Below are 13881 nucleotides of genomic sequence, written 5' to 3'. Positions count from 1 at the left end.
TGTTCTTAATTTAATTTTAATAAAACCAATTTTTGTCTTTTCCTTTGGTTTCTTGCATTTTTGATGCAACATCTAAGGAATTGTTGCCAAATACAAGGTCATGAATATTTTTTTATTTTTAAAAATATTTTTATGTAGTGGTGCAGGCCTTTAATCTCAACACTTGGGAGGCAGAGGCAGGCAGATTTCTATGACTTTGAGTCCAGCTGACCTATATAGTGAGTGCCAGGTCAGCCAGGATTAATAGTGAGGCCACAATCAAAGCCAGCTTATGGGAGAATTTATTTTATCTTATGGTTCCAAAGGTTTTAGGGCCATCATGGTAGGGGAGGAACAAGTGATGGGCATGACAGCAGGCACAGGAATTTGGATATAACATCTTCATCCAAAAACTTGAAGCAGAAAGCAAACTGAAGTGGGATATGGCTATAAACTCTCAAAGCCTGCCCCTAGTAATGTATTTCCTCCAGCAAGACTATACCGTCTCTCCCTAACAGTGCTACCAGTTAGACACAAGGTGTTTAAATACCTGAGCTTATGAGAGACATCTGTCATTCAAACTACTTTGTATTGTCTCAAAAATGCTTATTATTTCTTCTTTGATTTTGTGTTTGAACACATGGGTGCATGCTCCTGGACATCCATGCTGTAATTATTGTTTGGCTTGATCTGATGCAAGTAACAATAGATGCTAACAATGGTCAGATCATGTCCAGAAGACAGCCTTTCACAGCACTCCTGCCCATCCTCTGGTTCTTATATTCTCTCCACCCTTCCTTCTGTGATGTTCCCTGAGCCCTCACTGGGGATGGGGGGTGATAATGTCCCACTTAGGACACTTCTCAGCTCCTTAAGCAGTTATGAGTCTCCATTGACTGCTTCCTACTGCAAAATGAAACTCTTTTGACCAAGGCTGACAGCAGCACTAACAAATGGGTATAAACATAATACTCAAAAAGCAGTTTGACATGTCCATTTAACAAAGCAACAGTAGTCAGTTCCCCCTCTAGGGCCATGACTTCCTTAGCCATGAGCTTTTACCCAGGTTTACAGTACCAGATGTGAGTTCCCTCCAGAACAGACTTCAATCAGAAGGTGGTTGGTTACCCCTATAACAGCTATGCCACTGTTTCACCCAAGAACATCTTGCCTGGCAGGGAGGAAGTTTTCAGGTCAGTTTCAGCTAGATTTCTCTATGGCCTTCAATCAGAAGGGTTCTATCTTCCCCAAGAAGGTTATGATGGACAACAAAGAGCAATGACAATAGCCTGTGCTGTTTGGGGAAACTCTCTGACCAATAACTTAAAATATCCCCACACCCAACACTGAGACTTTCATTTAATAACCATGTCCTCTTGGGAAAGCATTGTCTTCCCATGCAAGGTACCTCAGTTCAGGTTCCTTAATTTTTTTTTTCTTAACTAGCTTACAAAGCAATAGGTTTCCCTAGGCTTTTCACACAACTTCGATTCTATAGACGCTTAAAATTAAACAGAGAAATTTAAAATTTTAAATCTAGGATTTATGGGCTGGAGAGAGAACTCAGTGGAACAGCTCTTGGCTGTTCTTCCAGAGGTTCTGAGTTCAATTCCCAGCAACCACATGGCAGCTTATGACTTATTGCCCTCTTCTGGTGTGCAGGCATACATTCAGACAAAGCACTTGTATACATAATATATTTTTCAATCTAGGATTTACATATTAGGGAGAATATGAGTACCTGTCTTTATGAAACCACAAAGATTCATCCCTATGCTTTCTTATAGGAGTTTTATATTTGTAGCTCTCAGACTTGTATCTTTGCTTCTCTTTGATTTAACTTTTATATATGGTGCGAGACAGGTCTGAGTTCCAGTCTTTTGTATGTACACAACCAATTGCCACAGCATCACTGTTGAAAAGCCTTGTCTTTCTCCATTTAATTGCCTATCTTTGTCAAAACTCAATCAACCATAATAGATAAAATTTTGTGTTAGGCTGTCTCCCATTGACCTATACCTCTATAGTTTCTGAATTACTGAAACCTTGTAAGTCTTATACTTTAAATCTTCCAACTTAGCCCATATTTTTAAAAGTCACTTTGGTTTATTTTGCCTGTTTTCATTGCTTTGATCATGGTCATGTTGTGCCTAAAGATTGGGGTAAAAGCTGACACCTGTATGTTACCTAATACAAGACACACCTCTACATTTAAAAAAATAAGTCTTAGTATTTCTTTCATCAGTGTTCTATAGAAAATTATTAGTTGGATTTATAGTGTACGTAATTTTCATGGTTTAAATGCTGTTTAAATAGTACTTTACCAAATTTTACTCCTATTTTCATTGCTTGTATATAGAAAAACAGTTGCTTTTTATTAGGCTTATAGCCTATGACTTCTAAACTTGCATATTAATTCTGGTCATGGTTTTCTAGATTCATTAGATTTTTCTGTAGAAACAATTATTCTGTCTTCACATAAACAACAGTATGCTTTATTTCCAATATGTCTCATCTTGCTCCCCTCCCTCCCTTTATTTTTCCCCTTTCAATGGGGTCTCATTATGCTGCATTGGCTGGTCTTGACCCCATGGACTGTGTTGATCTCTTGCCTCACTCTCTTGAATAGCTAGGATTTGGGGTACACATATGCTGCTGCACTGCTCCAATCTATGTCTTTCTTTTTCTTGTCTTATTATGTGGTCTGGGACCTCCATCACCACAATGAATGGGAATGGTAAGTGGGAATATACTTAACTTTTCCCTAGCCATAGAGAAGAACATTCTGTCTTTCCTTATCACTCCTCCACTTAAGCACTCACCTCTACTTTTTTTTTTGCCTGTTGTGTATTCATTTCTGCTTAGTATTGATGGTCCTTCTTCAGGTTTTATCACTTATCTTAGATGGGCCGAGTTGCTAAGAATACCATAGACTTATAAACATCAGAAATTTGGGGTTCTCATAGCCGCATATGGTGGTGAGCAGAGATGAGGGAGCAAGCAAAAAATCTCTTCCCATCAAGGCACTAAGCCTGTTTATGAGGAATCCACCTTGAGGATCCAGTCATCTCCTCACACCCCAGTAGGCGTTATAAGGGAACTTGAGCATCCCATATGTAACACTCTTTAGGTGGCTTGCTAGTTGCCATGGAGCAGGGTTTTCTTCCCTTGTCATAAATAGATTTCAATGTCAGGTCTTTACATAAAATGTCAGGATTCAGGGGTTGGTATGATTTGGGTAGGAGTTGGTAACGGTAATATTAGCCAATGAAGTTGTGACCACTGGTCACCTGAGCCTGCTCCTGCCATGAAAGTCAGAGCCATCTTTGGCTAGGGGAAAGCCAGATTGTGAAAAACAAGGCAGATAAATTCCTTTTGTGGAGCAGGGCAGAGACTCTCTGGGGCATCTCTAGAGACAGCTGGCACCATAGCCAGCATGAGCTCATCTGGCTCATGGACCTTCCCTTGGCTGGGGAGGATGTGGGGCTCAACATGACCTCTGAGAATGGCAGGAGAAACCTTCATGAAAGGCATAGATCTGAGTCAAGGACGGATACAATGGAAGCCCTAGAGGTCTGTGGGAATCCTGTGTTACACCCACTAATCTTGTATTACACCTCTGCTGGGTGGGGGAGAGCCCCAAGTAAGGCTCTTGGAGATTTTTATGGACAAGCACCTTCCTTACTCTGAATTGGTGACCAATATAGGCTCCTCAGAGGCCAGAGGGCCACCATGAAAGCTGCAGGTTTGAAGTCAGTGCTCTGAGGTTGAGGTTACCAAGCTAAGGAGTAGGACTGGAATGGAGCTCAAAGCCCCAGCAGCCTACAGGCCTAAGATCTCTCGGGGCAAGGGTAGGACCAGGTTCAGCATGTTCATATCCACAGAGCTTTCCTCACCAAGGTCCACTCTGAAGAATCCCAGCTCACAGGCTCATCGGGTAACATTCCCTTGCCTTTTTGGGGGGTCTGTTATATCATTTTGTTCTACCTTAGCCTTTCAGTAAGTACTCTTTTTAAAGGAAGCTTAGCCTTAGGGCTGCTGGACAGCAGGGTGAAAATGCTTTTCCACATACCTCAGTCAGCATGGAGCAGGGACCCATGAGTAGGGAGAGGACAGATGCTGGTATATGGAGCTGTGGGGAACCTCCAACTGGTGGAGAGAAGCCTGGGGAGGAAGGAATTGAGCCTCCTCTGCTCCCCACTGGCCAGGCTTCATTTCCCCAGAGGTTTTACCATGTCCTGTGGCCTGTGTGGCCAGTTCAGCCTGGACTCATGGGAGCCAAGTTTTGGAATAATAAGTCAGGGCCTCTTTGGGAAGGGACCCCTTTGTGCCACACTGACTCTCAAGCTTTTAAAAGAAGTTCTGCCACCTTTTGGGAGCCTTCCTGGTGGTAGCCCTCAGCTCTAGTCAGAAGTTCTTTTAATTTGTGGTATCTCTGGCATATTGGGTATGATTATTCAGGGACTCCGTGATCTTAGGTGCTGTGCCTCTGTCACAGGCCAGCTGAGCTCAGATCTTTGGGGACATTAGAAGATCGGAATGATTAAGTTTGACTTCTTCTAGTCCTGTGTTAACTACATTTGTCATTTGCTTGTTAATAGCTAGGTGTGAATTTGCTAAAATGTAGACTCCGGGACTGGAGCACTGCTATGTTCTTGAGTGCCGTGTGCTTGTCTTCTCCCTCTGCAGCTTGTCTCCAATGTCCTCATCTTCTCCTGCACCAACATTGTGGGTGTCTGCACTCACTACCCAGCTGAGGTCTCCCAGAGACAGGCCTTCCAGGAGACCCGGGAGTGTATCCAGGCTCGGCTTCACTCACAGCGGGAGAATCAACAACAGGTGAGTGAGGCCTAGAGGCCTGGATGGCAGCCAAGGCCTGCTGCAGAGGAGCAGCGGCTAGTCTATGCCTGTTCCCCCAAGGCTGTGCTCATCACTCTGCCCAGCCCCTCCTCTGAGCAATGTTTCCCTCAGGGAGCCCAACTTTATTGCTCTGTAGTTTCCTCTTGGCCTTTCCTATCCCTCCTCTGTGGTCTCCTCATGTGGCCCTGTGGTCAGGCAGCAAAAGGTCTCCTCTCTCCTGGGCTCCCACGAGTTGAAGAAGTGAGAACAGTCAGTATTTCCAGTCTGGGCAGCCAAGGGAAGGAGGAGGAGAAGAGGCAAGTACTGTGTAAGCCTCTTGGGTACCCTGACCCAGCTCTTCATCTCTGTCCAGTTCTGAGTATGACTGCTACAGAGAAGGAAGACTGTCCTGTCTCCCCCTAGACTGTACTTAACTAGTGAGGCTGGCCATTCACAGGGCCACAGCATTGTGCCAAGAGAAAACCCTCTTGACACTTCTTCTGGGTAAGGTGGCGTGGTGACTCAGGTTGGCATCAAGGTTCCAGTTGTCCCTGACCTGAGGGATGGGGCTTTATTTGGGATTCAGATCTGGGTCACTATTGCCCATTTCCTGCATGTAACCCTGACAGATGGTTATCTGTCGCTGCTCCTCCTCTATACAGTGTAGAACTATGGTAGCTCCTGTCAGGAGGCTGAGCGTGGATGATATCCACAGAGGGCAGTCAGCATGGTGCAGTGTCTCTGTGCACCTGAACCGGCATGACTCTGGAAGTTCCTGTAGACCAGTAGTAGGTCTTTCCCACTGATCTCAGCAAACATTGGCATAGGCCTCCGGTGTACCACATGCCATCAGGCCCCCTGGCAGATGTGGGCACAGAAAGTCTCTCTTTGAGCTAGAGACAGGAAGAGAATGGCCAGGGCAGCAGAAAAGCACACGTGATGGCTGCTGTGCTCCCTGAAATGTGGGTTCTGTGTCTAGTCTGGAGGATGCTAGATGGTTACAGTGACATGGCTGCTGGCATCCAGATGGCCAGGTAGGGGATGAGCTTTCCAGGTCCTCCTGTGCCTGCCTGCTCTCTCTAACACTGCCCTCTGTGGCTGCTATGTTTTGCCAGGTACCCAAATGGACACCAATCAGTCTGAAGTCTGGCTGTCCTTGTTTATGCTTCCCCACTTTGGAGAAACAACCTGACATATTCCAGGCTGCCCTAAAATCTTGTATGTAGTCAAGGATGGCTTTGAACTTTTGTTCCCGTGCCTCTGTCTTCAAACTCCCTGGGATATAGAATATAGGCATGTCTCAGTGTGTGCAGATTCTGTAGTGCTGGGAACAAACTCAGGGCTTCACCCCTGCTAGACGGATACCCTTCCACCTGAACTACGTACAGCCCCAGCCCTGCCCCCAGCCTTCATTCACTCAACCCTGCCAGGACTCCTGGCCCAGCTTCTTAGTCATCCCACTGCCCTGACAGGGTTGCCATTCCTTACACATGCACCCTGCTCTCCCCCTAAGTCCCTCCCTTCCTCAAGAACACCATCTTATCTCTGTTATCAACTCCAGGGCCTCTCCCCTGAGAAGGGAACACCTTCCTTCACTTCCAATTTTACAGGGTCACTCTGGACATCCTCTTTCCCCAAGGACAATGATCATTTGTTTCTGTTTTTAGAATCGGGGTCTCCCTGTATAGTGCAGATTGCCCTGAATTCTCCCCATCTCCTGCAGCCTTGGGTTAGGGTCTAGAATCCTGCTTGCTGTGGTGATGTTAAGCAAGAGCTGTGCTATAGCCACTGCACAGACTATACAGACAACACGGAGGGCTAAAGGGAAGGTGTAGAGTCAGAGAAATGCTTCATGAGTCCCAGACACAAGTGAGCATTGCACTGGAGCTCTAGAGGAGGGTATAGAAGGGAAAGGACAAATTCAAGAGCTATACCCAGGGCAGTGCTGCATGCTGGGGCTTGGCCTGGGAGAAGAGGAATGGGTACCAGGTATGAGTACCAGTTCTACATATGTACACAGTTTCTACAGAGCTAGGGTCTAGAGCCTGGTCAGGAGGATGGAAGTGTCCTCTGCAAAGGCAAGGGGAGGAAGGAATGGGAGGGTGGATCTTGCTGGGGGATGTGATGTCACAGGTGGGCATTTGGGAGCCAGTGAGCCATGGGCTGGAGATGAGTGGAGGTGACAGAGTTGATGGATGGTGGTGGCTCAAGAGTATGTCTGCTGCCTGAGGCAAGAGTATTTTGAGGACAGAAGTAGGGCATGCTTCATTGGACAGACACCCAGAAGAAGACACCCAGGAAGGGCACTGAAGCAAGAAGGTCTCAGGGCTACCTGTGGGCAGGGAGGAGGGATACCCAGAATTCAGTGCAGAATGGCAGGCAGGAGAGAAGCAGAGGGCTGCAGGCAGCCAGAATGAAAGGCCCAAGAGGAGAGTACTTAGGTGTGTGAGCCTGGCAGAGGGCCAAGGCTGTGGCATTCAGATAGTCACTCCACACAGGAGGCAGCTGGGTACCCTGGAGCAGAACAGATCTTGGAGGAAAACTCAGGAATTGAGTGAAGTCCAGATTCTATAAGTAGCTGACATGATTTGCCACAGTGTGGCCCTGTCCCTCTCCCTTGTGACTGACTTTGACTTCTCTTGGCTCCTCAAAGTTAACTTTTTTTTTTCTCTTGTACTTGGCCACTGTCTCCCACTTGGGATCGAAAGGTTCTGAAGGTTCTTGGGCCTTCTGGGTTTCACAACACCTTCTCTAATGACAGCCGCTAGGCAGCCTGATCATAGCCCCCAGAGGAGCTTTGCTTGCCTGTAGGTACAAGGCTCTGACTCTCACACCTAGAATGCTGCCTGGCACGTAGTAGACATCCATAAATACTTAATGACTAGGTGAATGAGTCTGGCTAATGCTGTCAATAGTAGTTTGGCCAAGGCCACAGAGGTTTTTAAGGTATTAACCCAAGCTTCTTGATCCTCAAGGCTTCAGCAGGAGTGCCTTTCCCAGAGTAGAATGGAGGCAAGCTACATGATGGACCAGGAGGTGTCAACCCTGGGGTATGACTCGAGCTGTTCCCTCATCTCACAGGTTCTAGTTCTGTAGATTTCAGGAGAGCCTGGGACGTCTCCCTGTGCCCTGCAGCCAGGGGCATGGGTTTGGATGAGAGGGGACTCGCCAGATAAGTGGAAGGAATGGTGACAGAATCATCTGCTTCCCTCTGCAGGAGCGTCTCCTGCTGTCTGTCCTTCCCCGTCATGTTGCCATGGAGATGAAAGCAGACATCAACGCCAAGCAGGAGGATATGATGTTCCACAAGATTTACATCCAGAAACATGACAATGTGAGGTAGGGGTTGAGGGCAGGGCGGGAGAACTGAATCCTGATGGAGACAGCATCACTTCTTCCTCTTAAGGGGGGCTTAGCCTAACAGCGTGGACTGGTATTGTGGAGCAGGCCAGCCCTGCCCTTTGTCTGCTTGGAGAATTGGCACTGTTTAACTTCCTGTCAGGATCTGAAGTAGACAGCAAGGCTGTAAGAGAGAATAGAAAAAGAAGGGGAGAAAAGAAACGGACCAGCTATTGGGGGACCTGTCACCTGACAAAGACAGAACACTACACTTGGACCTCTTCACCAGCCTCTTGCATGCCCTCTAAGCCTGTGTGCGAGCCACGTGCGAGCCACTGTTCCAGGCATTGTCCACCTCATCATTGGTCCTTTGACATCCCTACAAGGGGGCACAAACAGAGTTTGTTTTTTTTATAGATTTATAGATCCAGTTGGATTTTTTATAGATTTATAGATCCAGTTGGATTGAGACCTGTGTTGAAGGCCCCCAGCCAGCATGGTAAAGCCATCCTGCTCCAAAGCCCACTTTGCCTGTGCCGCACATTGGCTGTCTCCCTAGGCAGAAGCCGCTGACAGCAGGGATGTGCAAACAGATGCAGGTTAATATGAGTTCCACAGGGACATAAGCGACACAGGTGGCCTTCATCCACCAGCCTGCTAATTCTCCCATATGCCCAGAAAGGGAGCCACTGTGAGCTTCAGGAAAGTTGCTTTCTCTTTGGGCAAAATTTCCTAAGGCCTGAGTTCTCTGAGGTTGAGTGAAGAGGATCTTGGGAGGCTGCCTGGCCTGTTTTCAGTTAAGTGAGCCATTGGGCCATGCAAACTGTCCCCATGATGTCAGCAGGGATGGAGAGGGAACATAACACTGTGATCTGCATGTAGAACCAGCAGAGCCACTTAGCATCCAGATGTGCTCTGAAGCCTGCGGTGACCATTCTGCATTAATTAATGACCTCTCCCACCTGTCTCTTAAAACTCAAAGGCCAAGGCTTTGAGAGTACAGTATAGATGGACCACACATCTGTGCTGTTTCGGGGGTGGATTTTACAGATCCCCTGTAGCCCACCCATGCATGCTCCCTATCAGGCAGAACCAAGATGACCAAGAGCCACCAGGGTCTCCCAGCCAGATGACCATCTGGCTGGCGTGTGGAGGCTACCTTGTGACCTGTGGGCACGAGCCCTGTAAAGTAGAAGGCATGCCGGCTTCTCTGCCTGTCCTCAGGTGTGGAATGTCACCTCCTCAGTGCTTTCTATGTTCTCACAGTCCCACATGTGTAAAAGGTTGGTCTGTTATCATCCCCACTGTACAGGAGACCAGAAAACAGAGGCCCAGAGATTTCCTCTTTATCTATGGTCCACAGCTGGCTAAGAGGGACACTTGTCCCCAAAAAGTTTTCTGACCTTCTTACTTTAAATATGTTTCTATACTGAGGTAGAGGGGTTTGGACAGGGGCTCTGAGAGGAAGCTTGGAGAACCCTTGGCAGGAAAGAGACCCAGAGGAGGGTGAAATGTGGCTCTCCCTCCCTCCCTCCCTCCCTCCCTCTCTCCCTCTCTCTCTCTCTCTCTCTCTCTCTCTCTCTCTCTCTCTCTGTGTGTGTGTGTGTGTGTGTGTGTGTGTTCAACCACATGGATGAGGAACCCCAGGGTGCTCCTATGATCTGAGGTCTCTACCTAGGGACACTGGGAGAAATAGCTTTCCCTGCCTGTTAGGAGAGATGTAAGAGGCTTGAGTTTCAGGTGGGAAGGGAGTGTTCCTCAAGTGTCCCCAGCATGTGAGAGCTGGGTCCTGAGCTCTTCTCTCCATCTTCCCTGACGATGTCCCTGGCAGGGGACAAAGGTGATTTCTTCAGCTGCTCTGAGCTCAGCTGAGCTCCGGGTTGCTTCCACTGATGTCTGCATAGATAATCTGCTCTGAGAAAAGGCCGGGCTCGGGTTCTCAGTCCCAGCCCTCCAGCAAAGAGGTACCCAGACCTGCTCAGTTCACAGTGATAATCTCCAGGGATAGCCTTTGCTCCAGGTCCCATTGCCCCCACACCCAGCAGTGACCTGCAGTGACTTCAGGTCATCAGAAGGAAAGCCACAGAGACATCTCAGTATTCACAGGGGGGCACAAGTCAGGCCCCTGTCACAATGGATGTATTTCTATCTAGGATGAGTCAGATTGATGACAGCAATCAACAAAGAGGAAGGAGAGAGAAATGAAGATGCTGTGGTGTTGAAGGGGACAGAATTCTAAGTTCTCAAGGAGGGACAGACTCTATAGCGTACATCAGAGATTAGGGTACCAAAGCCATACAGATGTCCTGCTGGGGTCCCCTTCTTGCCTCCTAGCCTGGATGTAGCCTTAGGGAGAGGCATTGCTCACTCAAGTCTCAAATGTGGAGTGGAGCTTTAGTTTAGGTGGGCAGTCATGGTGCACATCACGGTTTGAAAACACACCAGGGCCAGGTTCACAGAGAAGCCTTGAGTACAGGGCCTGGGCTCGGGTTTAAAGTGCTATATTCTGTCTGTGCACAAGGCAGCTAGCTGCTCAACCCCAGTTTCCACATCTGCACATAGAATAGCAAGGGTTGAAGTGTGGAATGACATGGAGAAGGTGCAGAGCCATTCTGCTGTCTCAGTGTTCAGCAGCCAGGAGCTGCGATGGTTGTTGCTGTTGTTTTTTGAATTGTTATCCCACCCATAATCAACAGAGAAAGGCCCCGGGTTCTTAGCTGGAGAGGGAAAGGATGATGAGTCACATTCTTCAATTCTCTGCGGAGTTGTAATATTCAGAGAGGGCGATGGCATGCTGCCCTCTGCCCCCAGCCAGAGCAAGGCCACAAAGAAAGTAAATCAACCCATAACAAACAGCCCCTGGGGTGCCAGCTGAGACTCACCAAGGAGCTTGAAGAATGCTTTGGTCCTGGACTAGCACTGGTTACGACATGAGGTCCCAGATGCCGCTCCTGCATGATGAGTGCTGACAGATGGGCTGTGTCAGCCCCTGTGGCTGGTGGCTCAGTGTGCTTCTACTCCTACAGGACATCAGGCTTCAGAGGGGCTAGAGCAGTAGTTCTCTACCTTCCTAATGCTGTGACCCTTTAAAATAGTGCCTCATGTTGTGATGACCCCCAAGCAAAAAAAAAAAAAAATCATTGCTACTTTATAACTGTAATTTTGCTACCGTTATGAATCACAATGTAAATATCTGTGTTTTCTGATGGTCTTAGGCGACCCCTGTGAATGGATCATTCAACCACCAAAGGGGTTGCGCCCCAGCAGTTGAGAACCACCGGGCTAGAGGAAGAAGATACAGTATAGGACGGTGCAGACATGTCAAGTTCCTCTTGCCGGGAGGTCACATTGTGGAGTGGAGCAAAACAAGTGTCTGCATGGAGCAGAATGGCACTCATCCCAGCCCTCTCAGCTGGGAACTGTGGGACTGCCTGATTAGAGCCTTGTTTTCTCAGTTGTAGCCTAGGGGTAGATATGAGCGCTCATTCATCTGTTTAATGGATGTGGCACCTCTGCCCTAGTCTGTGGGACCACGAGCTGCGCTCCAAGATGCACTAAAGAGATAGGGAGCATGGCTTGGAGCTAAGGGACACTGTCTCTGTCTCTGAAGGTGACTTGAAATTAAGATGTATACCATCCCTGGAGGCATTTGAAAGTACATGCTATTCCTGGGGATGCTGAAGTTAACATGCGTACTGTCTCTGGTAGTGACTTGAAGTTACCCAATGTTGGAAGACACTTAAAGTTAGGGTACATGCCTGGAGAGTCCCCAGCCCCGATCTGCTTAGTAATCTATATTTTGATGTCCATGGGGACTGTCAAGCTGGCATCAAGATCAGGTAGTGATCTAGGACTCCAAAGGCCAGAGGGCAAAGAATGCCAGTCCTGACTTCCATGGTGGTTCTTCTGAATGAGGATGATCCCCCCACTTGAATCCCCTAATTTACACTGGAGTTCCTTGGGGTTTAAAGGTGTTAGGTGGTAGAATGAGCTAGGACCAGTCCAGATTTTTCCTTGTAGGAAGGTGCAGAAGACTGCCACCTCTAGGGGGTGCAGACCCCTGCCAGGGAAGTATATTCTTTCCACGGTAACTTGCCTTTGCCCCAGTCCCCATCCTTCTCTTCCCCACTCCCCGAGTTCCACATGGGATATTGAATCTGAGCCTCATTGCCTCGTTTTCTGGTACCCATGGACCCTGAGGTTTCAGCAGGTGTCCAGCAGAGGGGCTGCCTGGCTTGGGCTGCAAATGAGGCAGTATGCCCTCTCCCTGAATTTAAGGGATGGGGAGATGATCTCAATGTCTCCTCCTTCCTCCAGTCCCTCTCTTGCCAATTCCTTTCTCCTTTGAAGGTTATCTTCTCTCCTGTCTCCTTCAAGGACATGGCTGCATTTCCCAGGTTGCTCTAGTGTCTGGCTCAGCCACCATGTGGTGTGGTTCTGAATTATAATGATCACAGACCATGTCTGAGATGCTTAGATACCCACGGATGGAGTGTGCCTTCTGGGGGCAGTGTGTGGAAAGTACAGACTTCCAGTCCATCCTCAGCCATGCGAAGACTGGAGCACGGGCATCTCAAACCTGATGCTAGAAGTGTGCCCAACTCTGTTACTTATCAATTATGGTTGCAAATGGTCTCTGCCTTGTAAACATTTACCAAGATCCTACTATGTGCCAGGCGATGCTATGAAAAGGGCACTACTAGAGAATATCCAGCCCCCATTGGAATATAAGAGCTGAGCAGAGGACTGTCGGGAACAGTGGCTTGACAGCCCAGTTCTGTTGGGGACCACTGGAGTTGGACCTCTTATTTACTCTTTATGTTAAAATGTGTATAGCATAAGGCGCTAGAGAGATGGCTGTGTTTAAGAACTTGCTGCTCTTATGGAAGCCTGGAGTTTAGTTCCCAGCACGCACATCTGGTAGCTTCCAGTGTCCTGTAACTCCAGCTCCAGGGGAGTCAACACTCTCTTCTGGCCTCTTTGGACAACTGCATGCCCATGTACATACCCACACAAAGATATATACACATATAAATAAATGACAAATCTTTTTAACGAAGGATGTAGCATAAGATCTATGGTGTTTAAAATCCATCCTGGTAAGTATAAGTGGCATTAGCTACATGGAGTGTTGTGCAACCACCCCCCACCTCCCAGCACTGTAGTTCCCAAACTGAAACTGTAGCCTGTTAAACAAGTCCCCATGCCCCTCCCCCACCTCCACTCTAGAGACTGCTTTCCTTCTTTCTACCCTTATCACTTTGATTATTCTAGATATCTCATATAAGTAGAACCATACAGAATTGGTGCTTTTGATAACTGGCTTGTCTCACCTGGTATAATGTTCTCATAGTTCAACCAGCTTGTGGCATTCCTTGGGATTTTTTCCCTCATTGAGTCTGAGTGATTCTCCATTTGTGTATGCTACGTTTCCACTATCTTCTCTAACTGTGATGCCCCCTCAGGCCGCTCTACCTTTTGGTGGTTTAAGTGTCGCTGTTGTGCACATGGGTGAACAAGTAGTGTTCATACCTCGGCTTTCAATTTGTCTGGGTGTATGCTCAGAAGCCGGGCTGCTGGCTCATGTGGTAAACTGGTATGTTTTTTTAAGGAACCCCCCCCCACCCTCACAGGCTTCCACACTCCAGTCCTCCTGACAGCACCTGCTCAAGGATTTCGGTCTCTCCTTGTTTGGGGTTCACAAAAGGCCCACGTTTGTGTTGG

At 47.8% G+C, this 13881-nt stretch overlaps 1 protein-coding gene across 1 annotated transcript in view; it reads left to right on the top strand.

Moving 5' to 3' along the window:
- Adcy5 (adenylate cyclase 5) overlaps nt 1-13881 on the top strand; it is a 139693-nt gene that overhangs the window by 86479 nt on the left and 39333 nt on the right. Inside the window, 2 exon segments of the mRNA XM_027412774.2 lie at nt 4669-4818; nt 8036-8157. Of these exon segments, the coding sequence (XP_027268575.1) occupies nt 4669-4818; nt 8036-8157 (272 nt within the window).

The sequence above is a fragment of the Cricetulus griseus genome, chromosome 4 (assembly GCF_003668045.3).
Source record: "Cricetulus griseus strain 17A/GY chromosome 4, alternate assembly CriGri-PICRH-1.0, whole genome shotgun sequence".
NCBI classification, from domain to species: Eukaryota; Metazoa; Chordata; class Mammalia; order Rodentia; family Cricetidae; genus Cricetulus; species Cricetulus griseus.
This window is presented reverse-complemented; position numbering and strand designations above follow the sequence as displayed.